Here is a 17,531-nt window from a genome sequence, read left to right on the forward strand (position 1 = left end):
TGGTGCCCACAGGCCCTGGGGCTGGGGACTCCCAGCATGCCCTGAAGCCCAGCTGGCCCCTCGATTCCACCTCCTCAGTGCCCTGTGGCATCTTTATCACTTAGGCTCATCTACCTATTCTTCTCCCAGGCATTCACCTTCATTTCCTCAACTCCATCCCCTCATCCTTTTGCCTCACGGTTACTCTCTGGGGCCCCAGGCTCTTCTCACCCTTCCCTCCTTGTTTCTAAAACTTCCTCCTTCCACCTCTGACTTCTTTACCCTTCAATCGTCTCACTCTCTTTCCTCGGCATCTCCCTCCTCTGGCCTTTGTATTCTTCTCTTAGTTTTCTCCCTTACTCCTCTCCTCCTCTCTCCCTTTTGCCTTCACTTCCTCACTGCCTAACTTCTCCATTCCACTTTCTCTCTGCTTCATTTCTCCCCACCATTTTGTTCTTCTCACTGTTCTGTCTCCTCCCTTCTTTTCTCCCTTACACCATCATTTCTGTCACTCTCATCTTCTCATCCCTTCTTCCTCTCTGCTTGCTCACTCCCCATCTCTGCTTTCTTCCCAGCAGTTGAGCTGTGTTAGCTATACCAAGGGATAACGATGGAACTTGTTGAGGGAAAGGGAACAGTGACTCCTCATGAGAAGTATCTCAGCCCAAGACATAGAAGGAGGCCACAAAAGGGTAAAACAAAGGTGAAGAGGAAAAAAAAGAAGATAGATATGGAAGGCCTGAAGAAGGAAGTGGTCATGGTGAGAAAACCCAAAATGGATGATGAGTAGTTGCCCTCTGAAAACATTCCTTAACCCCAGCCTTTTAACATCTTCCCCCAAGTGTTTCTCCCTCCCCTGGAAATAACCAGGGTCATCACCTCTCCCTCAATGACTCTTCTATCCCCTCAGAATGATCACAAATTAACCTTGGAACAGCTGAGCACCAAGTATTCCGTGGACCTGACAAAGGTGAGTGAAGGAACTCCCTGAGGGAAGCCACCAGACCTCTTACCCTTAACCTCTGCCCAGACAGGTTTCACAGGCCACACACACATGGCCAAAGGTGATAATGTTAACTGTTCCAAAGGGAGCTCAGAATTAGATTAGAGAATAAAACCATGAGTTAAAGCAGAGCTACTCATACTTTTGTCCCTCGGACTCTTACACTCATTAATTATCAAGGAAGCCAAAGAGCTTGACTTATTTGGGTTACATCATCCATAATTATCATATTAGAAATTAAAATTGAGAAATTTAAAATTATTTCTGAATTCATTTTAAAACAAGAGTAAACTCATTGTATATTAGAATAAATAATTTTATGACAAATAACTTTTTCAAAATAAAAAAAATTAGTGGAATTTTAGATTTTTTTAAAAGATTTATTTATTTATTTTTAGAGAGGGAAGGGAGGGAGAAAGAGAGAGAGAGAAACATCAATATGTGGTTGCTAGGGGCCATGGCCTGCAACCCAGGTATGTGCCCTGACTGGGAATCAAACCTGTGATGCTTTGGTTCGAAGCCTGCACTCAATTCACTGAGCTATGCTAGCCAGGGCCTGCATTTTAGATTTTTACAAGCCTCTTTAATGTCTAGCTTATTAACAGAAGACAGCTGGATTCTCATATATTTTTGGTATTAAATCTGTTGTGATATCATGTGTCATGCAGCCTTTGGTAAATCCCATTATACAATCAAGAGAATGAGACTGAAAAAGACAAACAACAATTTAGTATTATTATGAAAATTGTTTGAACATGTGGACCCCTCATGAAAGGGTCTTGGGACTCCATATGTCCCCAGACCACACTGAAAACCACTGGCATAACAATAAAATCATACATTACTACTATTACTATTACTATAGTAATACTAATTCATCCTTTTGCCTCATCCTTTTGCCTCATCCTTTTGCCTCACCCCTTTAATCCCTCTTGGCCACTTCAGGGGTGGAAGGAGGAAGTTTTAGAAACAAGGAGGGAAGGGTGAGAAGAGCCTGGGGCCCCAGAGAGTAACTGTGAGGCAAAAGGATGAGAGGAAAGGATGAGTAATAGTAATAGTATAGTAATAGTAATAGTAATTACTATACTATTACTATGCTGCTGCTACTATAGCCACTATTACAATGACCACAGATAAAACCTTGAATACAAGCCTTCAAAATCTAATCTCCTCTTAAATTTAGAATTTCTTTGCTGGAGGGGCTTCCTCTGGTAACCAAGGAGGAGTATAAGGCATTTATCTTGTTTTTATTAAAATTGTGTATTTTTCCATGGGAAGTTGAGAAGTGGCCAAGAGGGATTAAAGAGAGTTTATTTTATAATACTTTAGTAGGTTCTAATATCATTTTCTTTAAGAAGAAAAATACACAAGCTTGCACAAGGCTAAAGTGAGAATCTATGCATTTGTGTATTTAGCTGATTTTTTCCTATTTATAAGCAAGAGTCAAAGGGTGAACAGTCCATATGCTATTGACATTCTGTAATGTGTCCCATTATTACATTAGCCTTGCACTTTATTTCTATATTACAAATTATTCCCATTAGAGTTAGAGCTCCATAAGCATAAAGGACCATTCTTATTGATTTTGGTATCCCTACCAGAGTACCAGGCCCAAGATGGGTGTTCAGAAAGGTTTGTGAATCAATCTATAAATTCAAAATTCATCCTGTGTAAGCATGCTCAGTAATATCCCTTCTATGACACAAATTTTAAAATCTCACTTATCCAGGAAAAACTTCTAGTCCAACCCTAAGAGAACTTTATCGATCTCTAGACCCTTCTTGGGGCTATAATGGCAACTCTGAGTTTTGAAGCCAGGTTTTCCTTTGCTATAGCTATTTATTTTTTCATGATTTTCTACCCATTCTTATTTCTTCTTCACACAGGGCCTTAGCCCTAAAGAGGCACAAGAAATCCTGACTCGAGAAGGACCCAACACTCTTACCCCACCCCCTACCACTCCAGAATGGGTCAAATTCTGTAAACAACTGTTTGGTGGCTTCTCCATCCTCCTGTGGATTGGTGCCATTCTCTGTTTTATGGCCTATGGCATTCAGATGTATTTCAGTGAGCACGCTACCAAAGATAATGTGAGTCTATTCAACTACTACTGTCCAGCGCAGTCTCTGCTTAGCCCCTGACACTCTCCTGCACACCAGCCTAGCATTCCTGAAGTGCTCTAACCCAATCTCTAGTACTCTCAGGACTTTCTAAGGGAACCCTCAGTGCCTCCTGGTTTCCCTGATCTTTTCTCTGGGAAGTTACTGATTCAGCTCACTGAGATGCATGGTTTCCCCCAGAAACTTGCTCTCCTTTGATTATCTTCCCAAATGACCATCATAGCACTTTGCAGTCTCTTTCTCTTTTCTAGAATTTGAATCTCTTCACCTCTTTCCTCCCCATCTCCCTTACTATCTGCCTCTGTGCACCCCACAAATAGCCTTCTTGGAGAGGACCTGGGATTTTGCTGGCCCCTCGCTCTAGCTCAGGAGTTGCTTCACCCAGGAAGCCGTGTAAGCCAGCCCTGTCTCAGATTGCACTGCCCCTGTACTCTCCAGCTGAGTCCAATGGTTTATTGCACCTGGAGAAATAGCTATTCTCCTTGCAATTTTCTGAGGATGAAGAGGAAGAAAAGGATCTACTGATTAGCTCTTTCTTTCCCTACCCCCAGCTGTACCTGGGCATTGTACTTGCTGTTGTGGTCATCACCACTGGCTGCTTCTCCTATTATCAGGAGGCCAAGAGTTCCAGAATCATGGAGTCTTTTAAGAGTATGGTGCCTCAGGTAGGATTAGTGTGGGAGAATCTAGTGAGTGGAAGTATAGAATACAGGAAAATGCACAATTATGAAGTCCCAAGAAAATTATATCCTACAATGAGTGAGCTGAGTGAGACTGGTTATGACACTGAGGCTCACTTCATTTTTTTCTTTATCTGGCTTTAAAAGTACCCTGAGGATCAAGTAGAATAATTGGTAAGAAGAAAACAGACAGGAGGATGTTAAGAATAGTATAAGAAAGGGAGAAGCCAAAGAACTCATATGTACAATCCATGGACATGAACTAAGGTGGGGGTACTGCTGGAGGGAAGGGGGTTACCAGGTAGAAGGGTGGCAAAGGGAAAAAATTGGGACAATTGTTAACAGCATAATCAATAAAATATACTTTTAAAATTGGAGTTTTAAGTGGAAATAAAATTTTGGAAAATTCAAAACAAAACAAAAACATGTACCCTGAGAAAGGCAGAGCATCACCCATGAAGTGGTCTGCTACAGAATGCATAATTTGAATATACGGAGTATAATATGAAGCCCCAAATGAGAATGTTCTATTTTTTAAAAAATGGCAAAAGAGATTGGAGAGGCTAGTTGTTCAAATGTTGACAACCTTAAAGAAAAAGTACAACTGTGGAAATGTTCCAGATTAAAAGAGGGTGAACAGACAAGACAACTAAATGCTATGCCTGGCCTTAGACCTCTGCACTGGAAGAGAAAAAATATACTGTAAAAGATATAAGAGTAAAAGATATATTGGGTCAACTGACAAAACAGAAATGCATACAGATTAAAATATTGTGTCAATGTAAAATTTACTGAAATTGATAACTGTATTATGGTTATTGGATATCCTACTTCTTGGAAAATGAACACTGAAATATGTAGAATAAAAGATCATGATGTGTGTAATTTACCCTCAAATGGTTCAAGAAAAAAATTATTCACATATACCCATAGAGACAAAGGACAAATGATAAAGCAAATATGATAAGATTTTAATAGGTGAGCTAGGTAAAGGTTATACTGGTGTCTTAGGTACAATTTTTATTCTTGAACCTTTCTAAAAGTTTAGATAATTTTCAGATAAAAAGGTGTTTTTGAGAACCCAGAAATAATATGACAGTAGAAAGAGGTTTCTAGGCACAGGTCTAGAAACTTGGAAAGGAACAAGTTCCAAAATTTCAACCACTTGATGATGCTCTAGCATTATAACCCAGGATCATCATCTCCCTTGAGCAAGAGTTCTGAGGAAATGTTTTTGGTAGAATGAACTAGAAGTTTGGAAACTAACAGCTTTTGCTTTCTAACAAACCACCCCAAGACTCAGTGGCTCAAAACAACAAACATTATTTCTCACAGTTCTATGGCTGGGCTGTTCTTCTGATCTGAGTTGAATTTAGCTGATGCTGGAATGTCTAAAATGACCTCATTCACATGTCTGGGGCCTCAGCTGAGATTACTGGGGCCAACTAGGGCCTTTCTCTTGATGATCTATCTTCCTCCAGGAGGCTAACATGGGCTTGTTGGCAGAGTGGTTCCCAATGACAACAGGGCAAGCCCCAATGTGCAAGCACTTTTAAGCCTCTGTTTGCATTACAATTGCTAATGTCCTGTGGGCCAAAGCAAGCGATCTATAGTCAAGCTTAAGTGTAGGGTTGGAGAGATAGACCCCATCTCTTAGTAGGAGAAGCATCAAAGTCACAATGCAAAGAGCTCTGCAAACAGCAATGGTAAGAATTTGCAATCTACCTTTCAAGAATTATATTTTTGTACACCTAACAATTATATCATGCTATTAACCAGTGTAACCCCAATACATTTAATAACTTTAAAAAAAATGATATGGTAAGTGACAATGTAAGAAAAGAGAGTCAGAAAAGGAGACCAGGAATAGGAGCAGAATGCGGGGAGCAGAAAGCTTTGGAAATGACCCTGTACTATCTTCCCACAGAAAGCTCTGGTAATTCGAGGTGGAGAGAAGATGCAGATCAATGCACAAAATGTGGTGGTAGGAGACCTGGTAGAAGTGAAGGGTGGAGACCGAATCCCCGCTGACATTCGGCTAATCTCTGCACAAGGATGTAAGGTGAAGGGATGTGGAAAGCTAGGAGAGGGAGCCAAGCATGGCTTTGAGGCACTGTGTTGACCTTGGATCAGTGAAAGTATGATATTATTACTTAGAACCTTTAGAAGTTACAAGTGTAGATTTGAGGTTAGAGACAATAAGGTGCAGGTTTGTAAGTTTATGTTTCTCTCTGCATGTCAATAATGATGATGTTGGTAGCAGATAAAGCTGTGTCATCTTTACAAAAGAATTTTTTTTACCCAGTGCTCACTTTACGACTCATCCTCCCTCCCATCTTAGGTGGACAACTCATCCTTGACAGGAGAGTCAGAGCCCCAAACCCGTTCCCCTGATTTCACCCATGAGAACCCTATGGAGACCCAAAACATCTGCTTCTTCTCCACCAACTGTGTGCAAGGTGAATATCACATCATAAATATCCTAGATTCAGAAGTAGAGGTTGAAAGATTTCAGGAAGTCTCTATCTTCTAAGTATAGTAGGTTGGGTAACAGCTGGTAAGAAGTAGCCTAGGCTCTCCATCATTCATGAGTTGTATGACATTTCATAAAAGGTCAAAACCATCATTTGCACAATAGTGACACTAAAAATTGCTACCTTATAGATTTTTTGTGTGGATTAAAGGAATAATGCACATTAAATGGTTAGCACAAGGCCTAACACATTGTAATTGCCCTATTATTATTCTAGTTAGCAAATCGACTATGCTTTGTGAGCTGAATATAACACAGAGGGGAGGAAAATTATTCAACTCTGCTAGGTCTTTCTTCCCCTGAGGTAAACCCTATCTTCTCACTATTCCAAAAGAGGATAGGGACATTGAAATTTAACTTCCCAGAGGTGCCATTCACGCTTTGGTTTTGCTCCTTCTTTTACATCTTTTCCCCGAAAGGATGTCTGCATAACTCTCTGGAACACACATTAAAATCATTATTCATACTTAAGAATAAATGTTTAAATATCTAAGACATTGCTTTTTTAATTGAATGCCTAGTATGTGTCAAGTGTTACAGATAACCAATTCTCATAACACTATATAATAGATACTACTTTTATTTTACACATGAAAGACTAAGGTTTAAAGAAATTAAGTGTAGTATCCAAGAGCAACACTCAACAGAAAAGAGGAGGATCAAGGATTCTAAAGCAGGTTTGTCTACAAAAGTACATGCTCTTTTCACAGACTCTCCTCTGGAATAAAGCTTTCTAGTGACCTCTCTGGTGATAAAATTAGTTTATTTGGAATTACCTTAAAGGATAAGGGTAACATTGAGAGTAATCTTAAGACTGAAGAAGAATCCAACCAGAAAATAAAATATAGTTTTAAATAATTTTTTTAAATGTGATAGACAGTTGCAAGCTTGCAAGTTAGCAAGCTTCCTCCAAAATCACTAGATTTCCATTATCAAATTTTAGAAAGAAATTTGCTCAAATTTCCTTTTCCAAAATAAGTTTTTCATCAGCAAAGTATATGCTTCAGATAAGGGGGAAAGTGGGTGATAGCATTCCATTTGAGAAACAAGGATCTGGCTAGAACAGAGGAGGCTTCTGCACGAGATTAGAGGGATCCAAGACGTGGCCAGAGTGGTGGAGCTAGGTTGAAGGAACTCTTGACTATTAAATTGAGGAATTTCTATGCAATCTGAAAACTAGTAGCATAACTGTAACCTTTATCCTAAAGCTTTGCCTCCCTGCTGTGGACTCTGACAAAGCTGCCGGTATTGTACTAACATCTCTCTTTGAGTTCTTAAGCATCTTCACGGGGGACCCAAGCTATTTCTCTGGCATTATATAAAAGGTTATAATGGGCTATAGGAGGCTTGACCTTCTTAACCTTCCCCAAGATTGACATCAACCCACCCTGTCTCTAAACACATTGGGATTAGTTATTAAATCCCTTTCTCCAAGCATGGAGGAATGAAAATGAAGAGGTAGACTAAATTATGGAATTCTTTATAGATACAGGTAAAATGGATATAGGTGACTCCATACTCTACTCCCTCCCAAAATATAAAAGCCCTTTCAACACCTCTAAGTTACTTTAGCATCTTCTTTTCACAAGGCTCAATAAATGCCTCTGGCAACCAGTCTGAAACTCAGCTACAGAGTACCTCAGACTGTGACACTTTCCAGAACCTCCACCTAACATTGACCCTGCCTGCCTTCTGTCTGAGCAGGACCCTCTTCTGAGACTCATCTAGCTGAAGGTGACTTTGGAAATATATGTTAGATGTTGTGGGAGCTGCCAGGTTGGAGCTGCCAGATTAGAGCAGGCCCTCCAAATTACACATGTGATTTTACATCTGCCCTTCTGGAGACCCTCAATTCATCTAAATAAAATAAATAAATAAACTAATATTTGAGTGCCTACTATATACCCAACCCTCTTCTAGATTCTTTTAAAAACTTTTATTCCTCATAGTTTTGTAAGTGTTTTTATCTCATTTTAAAGAACAGGAAACCTATGTCTCAGAGAATTTAAGTAACTTGCTCCCGGGCAAACAGCTGGAGCATTTGAAAGTTGAATTTCCAGCCCTGAGATTTTCTCATTCCAAAATAAGTACTATTTGTATAATATGTTGTTTTAGGGGGCAATTCTGGCTGTGACTTTAATGGTAGGAATTTCAGCCATTATGGTAAAGCAGGAAGAATTATTTTGAGTAAACAATCTTGCTGAGTCTCTCATTCCAAGCCTTGTAGGTAAGTGATCTGCATCAGGTGTGTGTAAAGCTGAACGAACATGATGTCTCAGCTCCCCTTCTGATTTGGAGCAGTGCTGGTGGAGGGAAGAGCACAGTAGCCTAACTGTAATGGCCTATCCTACCCAGCAGGGGCAGACTGGCTCTAGCCAGCAAAGCAGGGAGGGGGCTCAGGTAGAGCAGTGTTTCTCACGTCAACACTATTGACATTGAGGCAGAGTAAGTCCACATATGGGGAGAGGAGGGCTTTCCTGGGGATGGCAGATGGTTAGAGGCATCCCTGCCCTCTACATACTAGCTGCTAGTAACAACCCCTTCCCACCCAGCTGTAGCAACCAAAACTGTCTCCAGACATTGCCAAATGTCTCCAATTTGCCCCCATTTGAGAAGCATTGGACTAGAGGACAAGAAGATACCAGAACAAAGGACTCCAGCAGATCGGTAACTACCAGAGATCTAGAAACTTCCAACTACTGAGGGCAAAATAAGAAATATATACACAATAGAAGACATTTAGATTAAATATAATGAAAACCTTCACAGTAAAGACACTTGGGCAATAAAACTGGGTATATATGGAGAACTGTGAAATATCTTCAGAGATTTTTTTAGACTAGGAGACCCTTATTTGTATAAACTAAATATGAGGAGACTAGAATATAATGACCACTCAGAGGTTCTTGAGTTTCCACCTTGTTTTTAACCGCTGACAGTTTTTGTAGAAACCATACCTAACATTCCTCCCAACTCATACTTCCCCCTTCATCCACAGGAACAGCCCAGGGCATCGTGATTGCTACAGGAGACTCCACAATGATGGGCCGTATTGCCACCCTGACATCAGGCCTGGCAGTTGGCAAGACCCCCATTGCTATTGAGATTGAACACTTTATCCATCTGATCACCTCAGTGGCCATCTTTCTTGGTGTTGTTTTCTTTGGGATCTCCATTATATTGGGCTATGGCTGGCTGGAAGCTATCGTTTTCCTTATTGGCATCATCGTGGCCAATGTCCCTGAGGGGCTGCTGGCCACTGTCACTGTGAGTAGCCAGGGTAGAGGGTGGCCTCCGGGCAGACAAACCACTCCAGGAATATGAAATCACTAGTGTATGTTTCATTGCCAAACCTCTCAAGTGCAGAGTATTCCTAATGTGTATATAGATGTCAGAACATTTAGCTTCCAAATTACATTTACTTCCTCTACTCATATTTTCTGGTGCCTTCTTTTCTTCTCACTGAGAAAGGAAGTGAGTTACAATACAGAAAACATTAGATTTTAAGTCTCAGGGAGTGAATTCTTGTCCTGGCTGGTGAACTTGTCCAAATCACTTACCTCCAAGCCTCAATTTATTCATCAGTTTATAGAGGAAGACTAACTTAGAATCATAGAATTTACTGGAAAGGACACCCAAACCCACATAAATTCAACTCTCCAACCAATGCTGATTATCCTGTACAAAGTCTGTGAGAGATGATGATTGTTTCTAGTCATGAGAAGCCCACCCCTTTTTGCCTCAGCTCATTTCATTGTTGGGTTGCTCTAGTCTAATTGCATTGTGTTGAGCAGAAATATAACTTTTTGTTTAGTCCCGGTTTTCCCATTTGAAGAAACATAAAATAAGTCAATTCTCTCTCTTCTATAAACCACCCTTTAGATTTTTGACAGTAGCCATTATGTCCCCTGAAACTCTCCAGGTAGGAGGTGAAATAACAATCCCTTTCCCTTAGCCATGTAGCATGCATGGTCTTCAGGCCCCTTGTCTTGCTGATCACCTGTTTGAGGTATGCTCTAGTTTACTAAAATAAAAATGAGAATAATACTCAAGGTATGGTTGAACTAGCACAAAAACATCAGCAATAGTGATATTACATAAATAAAACATAACCCCATGATTGGAATTCTGCACTTACATAACCACATCCTAAAAACTCATTAGCTTTTAAAACAACCTGCCACACACCTGACTTTTTTTGAATGTACGGTCAACATAATTTATAGTCAACAAAAACTTTCTGATTTAAATGACTCCTCAACTCATTTTTAGTGCTGCAATATTTATTCTCAATTTCATCATTCTCTCCATTGTTTTTTAAAAAAATATTGGTACAATCCCCTCTCCATACATAGAATCTTATACCACAATAAAAGATTTGCTATTAATGTAGTCCTTGGAAACACTGGACCTGAGAAAATGGTATGGCCTGAACTTGAATGAAAAAGGGGCTGCTGAAGAGAAAAGATGTAAGGATTATAAGGGAGTGGAATATGTCAAGGAAAATAAGGAAATCATTCTCTATGACACCCTTGTAAATAAACACACTGTTTTTAAAACTCAATCTTAAAGCACAAACTAAGTCACTTTGCTAATTTATTTTACTGTAGCCACAGATGAAGTTTTTAAAGACTAGGTAGGAACATAAAGGAAATTAGTACAAAAAATTAAAATAGAAAAAAAATCAGGTTTCTAAAACACAAAGTAGTGTGAGTAGCCAGTATCTTCTTTCCATTTATTCCTTCACTTCTTTGTGACCATAGGTGTGTCTGACGCTGACAGCCAAGAGCATGGCAAGGAAGAACTGTCTGGTAAAAAACCTGGAGGCAGTGGAGACCCTGGGCTCCACCTCTACCATCTGCTCTGACAAGACAGGCACCCTCACCCAGAACCGCATGACTGTTGCCCACTTATGGTTCGATAAGACCATCTATAAGGCTGACACGAGTGAAGAACAGATTGGTGACTAGTGGCATTGGTGGGCCAAGAGTGAAAGGATGTGGGGAAATGTGATGAGTGAGCTGAGAGGGAATGGTGAGTCCAAAGAAAAGATATCTGGAAAGTGAGGGAGAAATGGAAGGTGTGTAGGAAAGATGTCTCTGTGAAGTTTTGAGGTACAGAACAGGATGAAAGTAACTCCCTGCTTTAAACTCTCTTCTCCCCTGCTCATGGTTTATTCTTTCTCCCTAGGGAAAACATTTGCCAAGAGCTCTGATACTTGGTTTATCCTGGCCAGAATCGCTGGCCTCTGCAACCGGGCTGAATTTAAGGCTGCTCAGGAGACCCTTCCCATAGCTAAGGTGTCAGGCCTAAGGGGGTAGTGGGTACCTCAGTGTCCAGGGCATAACTAACTCTCTCCCAAAAAATTATCTTTCCTGGTGCTCAGTGATTTCTCCAGACACCCTCTCCCACTCTGCCCCTCTCCTTGTTCCATGGGCTTATATACAAAACCCCATTCTGCCAGCGGGCAACAGCAGGGGATGCTTCTGAGTCAGCCCTTCTCAAGTTCATCGAGCAGTACTACAGCTCTGTGAAGGAGATGAGAGAGAAAAGCCCCAAGGTGGCAGAGATTCCCTTTAATTCTACCAACAAGTACCAGGTACAAAACCAACAAAGGTAGGAGAATGGTTGTTGGGGGGGGGTCATCTTTTGGTAAAATGGGAGCTTTGTGGCCAACCTCACCTCTAAGCAGAAGGATAGAGACAGTGGATAACCAGCATCCCAACTAGGAAGAAGGCTCACCTCAAGAGAAGGTGACAAATAGGTACAGGAGGGAGCAGGTGATAAAAGGAGAGGTATTTGGTCCTAGAGAGAGCTCAAGACTACACCACTTGTGAAGAGAGCAAGTCATAAAAGGCTCTTCTATGGCTGGTTGGTGAAAGTTACATTATAGTCCCTGTAGCTGTTAGGAGGAATCTTTGTCATTACTGCAAAACTAGCCACTGCAGAATAAGGCTAGATTTACATGACATTTCCTAGATGCTCCTCATTTCTTAGTCATCAATTTTCCTTTTGATTCCATGCCTACAATTCTAGCAACTGCCATCAAGTAGGAGATCAGGGGTCTCCAGAGTGTTTGTGAACAGGAAGCACAATATTTTTCTCCCACATGAGAATCCTAGCACAATTTGAAGAGACAGTTATGGTGGAAAGTTGGGCATGGTAGCATTGACATGACCTCAACTCTACCAACTAAGGTTCAAGTTCTATGGGACAATTGTGATTTGCTCAGGGGAAAGGGCTTCTCTGAGTTCATGCACTACTTGTAAAGGTCAGACACTCAGATGCAGTAACAAAGAAGAAATGAGACTCCCAAAAGTCAGTTTTGTTTTTTATCTTAAAAAACACATAGTAGTCAGTAGCAACCCAAGTTGCCCATCAATAGAAAACTGTATAAAAAAGTTGTGGTACATATATACAATGGAGTATTACTTGGCAAAAAAAAAAAAAGAGAGAGAGAGAATGAAATCTTACCACTTGTGACAGCAGGGATGGACTTAGAGGGTATTATGCTAAATAAAATAAATCAGTCAGAGAAAGACAAACACTATGTAATTTCACTTATATGTGGAGTCTAAAAAATAAAATAAACAAACAAAATTAAAACAGGACTCATAGATACAGAAAAAAGACTTATGGTTGCCAGAAAGGAGGGGGCTTAAGGGGCTGGGTAAAAAGGTGAAAGGATTTAGAAGTACAAGTTGGTAGTTACAAAATAGTCAAAGCATAAGGAATATAGTCAATAATATTGAAATAACTGTGTATGGTGCCAAGTGGGTACTGGAAACATTGGGGATAACGCTTTGTAAAGTATATAATTGTCTAACTACTATGATGTACACCTGAAACTAATAGAAAATAACATTTTTAGCCCTGGCTGGTATAGCTCAGTGGATTGAGCGCGGGCTGCGAACCAAAGTATCGTAGGTTTGATTCCCAGCCAGGGTACATGCCTGGATTGCAGGCTATAACCCCCAGCAACTGCACATTGATGTTTCTCTCTCTCTATCTCCTTCCCTTCCCTCTCTAAAAATAAATAAATAAAATCTTTAAAAAAAATAAAGTTGTTTAAAAAAAGAAAATAACATTTTTTAAAATGGTAAAAATAAGAGCAGGAATTAGTGTATGAACATTTTTAATCATAAGAAAATATTCAGAATAATTTTATGACAATATATGTGCAAACTTAAATAAAATAAAAATTTCCTGAAAAAAAAACACGTAGTGCTCATGTCCACAGCACATATACTATAAAATTAGAACAATATGGAGAAGATAGCATGGCCCCTGGATAACATGCATAATTGTTCCATATTTTTATATTTGAAAGTTGCTTAAGAGTTTTCATCACTAAAAAATTTGTAACTGAAAATAATAACAAAATAACAAAAGCTATATAGATTTTTAAAAGCCCAATCACTTATATTTTCACATTGAACACTGAATAAGTAAGAGTTAAAGAAATAGATCCATAGACTTTTTTGTTTCAATTGGCTTTTAGTTTGTGTAATAAGATAGGTCACCTAGGCCCAAACCACAAATGTATTTCTACTGTTTTCTGACATTTAGTGGTCTCACTAACCAGACAGGAATTTTGTGCTAGACAGGGCCCAATTAAAGCCTTTGACCAGAAAGAATTAGGTATCTCTCCCTCTAAATGATTAAAAATAAGAGCAAAGTATAGTTATTACATTTGTTGGGATGTCCAACAAAATAGCAACTTTACCCAAAGTTGTTATTACTTTAAAAGTTATTACTTTTTCTGAACTATGGAATATTAAGTTCAAACAGCAAGCTCCTCTTCTGGTGCCTCCAGTGTGCTCAGCTACCCTTGCTTGGGCTTGCTTAGAGGAGGCTCCAGAAAACCCCTCTTGCCAGCTTGCTCTTAGGGTAGTTAGAGGCTCTAGTCTGCAAGAGATCTCTTAGCCTTCTGATCTTTTGCAAAATTTGGTCCTTTTTCCCCTCTGAGATGAAAATGAAAAAAAGAAGTTTCTCTGTTCTGGTATTTCCAGATTTTTCCCATTTTTTCCTATAATTTTCTATCAAGATGTGATTTTTCTGTGACCAAGTTAATAGTTTATGTAGGCCTTTCTCTCATCTCTAACAATCTCCAATAAATTGTCTACAAATATGTATTAGGCACTCAGAAAATTAAGCTTTACAAAACTTTACAAGCTTCTGCTTTAAAAAGTTAAGGTTTTTCTCCTTAACTGCTTAAGCATATTCTGAATATAACTGAACACTTTTTGAAAGTTTCTAATGAAATGGTTTTGACCACTTTACACACACAGGTTGCCCATCTTGCTTATCCTTCAAGCAGTGCGGTCTGGGCTTTGCTGTACCAGCTTATTTCCTTTCTTTATTTTTATTTAAAAAATTTTTATTATACATTATTTTTGTTGTATTTTTTCCATTACCATTTATCCCCACCATATCCTTTTCTGCCTCCATCCACTCTCCACTCCCCCTGCCCACAATCCAGCTCATTTCCTTTCAATGTGCTAATTTTGTTACCCAACAGGCCATGCAGCAGAAATTTCCTGTGGATCATAAAAGGAACTCCACAGATAGTTCCTTTTCACAGATCAGAGATCAAAGAAAAATGCAAAACCTAAGTTGACCTTATTTCTCTTTCCTCCTCGTCTGTTGTCTCCTCAGGTTTCCTTTATGAAAATGCCCTTCCCTCTCACCCCAGCCACATTAGCCCTGACTCACATTCAACCCAGACCACCTACCTGCACCATCCAGATTCTCTCAAGCAAGGGACTTCTTATGAATTTAGGAGAGAGTAGAGAAGGGGCTAGAAAGGCTAACCGATTTCTGAAATGTACTTTGGAGTTTTTAACTTTTTTTTGCAAATATTAACTATCATAAAAACTCAATGAAGTAGGCAATGCATATCCTTTTACATTTCATCAAAGGCACTAAGAAGTCAAATGGATTGACTTGAGGTCATGAAGCATTCCAGCTGTCTCTAGACACAGGTCTTTGGGTTCTAAGCTTTCTCTCCTGCCCACTCTGCAGTGTTTATCAGGCTCACCCCTTCTGCTCTATAGTCATCCAGGCAGAGAGGAAGCAGAAAAAGTGAGTGCACCTGCTTCCGCCCTCAGCTTCTAGTGGGGCTGAGAAGATGGGGATTTATGTGCAAATAGTGCCAGCCTGAGGCTCTTGGAAAAGAAAGGGGACTGACCATGAGTCCAATCTGACTGGAGGGAGGGGGCTGCCTTGGGGTTCTGGCACAAAGGAAATGGAGGGGTATGAAACAGATTGTCTGTCTGTTTCATCCTCAAAAACCTTTCCCTTGCTTTTTTACCCTGACCCTACTCTCTCTCTCGTTCCACTAGTGCTTTCTTTCTTCTCCCTAGATGTCCATCCACCTTCGGGAAGACAGCTCCCAGGACCACGTGCTGATGATGAAGGGGGCTCCTGAGAGGATCATGGAGTTTTGCTCTAGTTACATGCTGAATGGGCATGAATACCCAATTGATGACGAAATGAAAGAAGCCTTCCAAAATGCCTACTTAGAGCTGGGAGGTCTGGGGGAACGCGTGCTAGGTAAGGGAGCTGCTGGAGAAGCCTTTGCAAGAATGACATCAAAGTGGTTCTGATTTATGGGGTGAAAAATCTAGGATGTTGGGGTGAGTGGGATAGGGATATAGATAATGAAGTGACTATTGGTCCCTTCTGTTCTGTCTCTCTCCAGGGTTCTGTTTCTTGAATCTTCCTAAAACTTTCTCCAAGGGATTCAAGTTTAATACAGATAAAATCAATTTCCCTATGAATAACCTTTGTTTTGTGGGGCTCATATCCATGATTGACCCTCCCCGAGCTGCAGTGCCTGATGCTGTAGGCAAGTGTCGTGATGCAGGAATTAAGGTAAATCCTTCACCACCCCAGAAGCCCCACCTGTCACAAATTGGAACAATAGAAAACCTTGCATACAGTTAGTTCTTAATAATCTTGGTTTAAATGATTTTGAAACTGCTGAATGGTCAGTGTTTGTGCGGCCTGTGACTACCAGAACCAATAAGTAGAGACAAGGATTGAATGTCTATAGCGCCTTATTCAGAAGACCAGCAATCTGAGAAAGATGGCAGGTTCTGTATCTTAAAGGATCATCTTACATCTCAAGCTGACCTTTTTTATAAGAGGGGATAGGTAAAGGGTTTGGAATTCAGGGAAAAAATTAATCAGATAAAAGCTGCAGTCTGGATATTTCCCTAGCATGCCTTCACCTGATGGCTGGAGATTCTTAATCTGCATCCTGGTTGGTGGACATTCTTTCCCTGAAGCACAATGGCTCAGATACCATCTTAATTGCTTGCATTCTCCTGGGGCACAAAGACCAAATTTCTTGTGGGTCTTCTGGAGTCAGAGTAGGTCGGGTCATACATTCCAGTTCCTGGATTAATAGCTTTCTAAATGCATTAATCACCAAGCCTTTTTTAAAAGTATATTTTATTGATTATGCTATTATAGTTTTCCCATTATATTTTCCCCTTTATCCCTTTCTATCCTGCACCCCCATCCCTCCATCATTCCCCCCACTTAGTACATGTCCATGGGTCATACATATAAGTTTTTGACTTTTCTGTTTCCTATACTTTTTTAACCTCCCCTCATCTATTTTGTACCTACCAATTATGCTTCTTATTCCCCATAACTTTTCCCCCATTCTCCCTCCTCCTCCTCCCCAGTTATAGCCCTCCACGTGATCTCCATTTCTGTGATTTTGTTCCTCTTCTAGGCCTTTTCTTAGTTTGCTTTTTTGTCTTTTAGTTCAGTTGTTGATAGTTGTGAATTTATCATTTCACTGCTCATAGTTTTGATCTTTTTCTTTTTCTTAGCTAAGTCCTTTTAACATTTCATATAATAAGGGCTTGGTGATGATGAATTCCTTTAACTTGACTTTATCTGGAAAGAATTTTATCTGCCCTTCCATTCTAAATGAAAGCTTTGCTGGATAGAGTAATCTTGGATGTAGGTCCTTGCCTTTCATGACTTTGAATACTTCTTTCCAGCCCCTTCTTGTCTGCAAGGTTTCATTTGAGAAATCAGCTGATAATCTTATGGGAACTCCTTTGTAGGTAACTGTCTCCTTTTCTCTTGCTGCCTTTAAGATTTTCTCCTTATCCTTAATCTTAGGTAATAGAATTATGATGTGCCTTGGTGTGTGCTTCCTTGGGTCCAACTTCTCTGAGCTTCCTGGACTTCCT

The 17,531-nt window shown here is 40.0% G+C and overlaps 1 protein-coding gene and 1 pseudogene across 1 annotated transcript in view; both read left to right on the plus strand.

Annotated features, from left to right (window-relative positions):
• Positions 1-694: 694 nt before the first annotated feature.
• LOC123820599 (sodium/potassium-transporting ATPase subunit alpha-4) overlaps positions 695-17,531 on the plus strand; it is a 34,157-nt gene continuing 17,320 nt past the window's right edge. Inside the window, exons 1-12 of the mRNA XM_045841427.1 lie at positions 695-739; positions 890-949; positions 2,869-3,072; positions 3,654-3,767; positions 5,710-5,844; positions 6,124-6,241; positions 9,314-9,582; positions 11,079-11,277; positions 11,506-11,615; positions 11,780-11,914; positions 15,681-15,870; positions 16,019-16,191. Coding sequence (XP_045697383.1) covers positions 710-739; positions 890-949; positions 2,869-3,072; positions 3,654-3,767; positions 5,710-5,844; positions 6,124-6,241; positions 9,314-9,582; positions 11,079-11,277; positions 11,506-11,615; positions 11,780-11,914; positions 15,681-15,870; positions 16,019-16,191 — 1,737 coding nt within the window. The 5' untranslated portion in view covers positions 695-709. The remainder of the gene's footprint in view (positions 740-889; positions 950-2,868; positions 3,073-3,653; positions 3,768-5,709; positions 5,845-6,123; positions 6,242-9,313; positions 9,583-11,078; positions 11,278-11,505; positions 11,616-11,779; positions 11,915-15,680; positions 15,871-16,018; positions 16,192-17,531) is intronic.
• On the plus strand, positions 13,546-13,634 carry LOC123820693 (annotated as a pseudogene).

Source organism: Phyllostomus hastatus, unplaced genomic scaffold, assembly GCF_019186645.2.
Source record: "Phyllostomus hastatus isolate PE091 unplaced genomic scaffold, TTU_PhHast_1.1 phas_contig_36, whole genome shotgun sequence".
Lineage (NCBI taxonomy): Eukaryota > Metazoa > Chordata > Mammalia > Chiroptera > Phyllostomidae > Phyllostomus > Phyllostomus hastatus.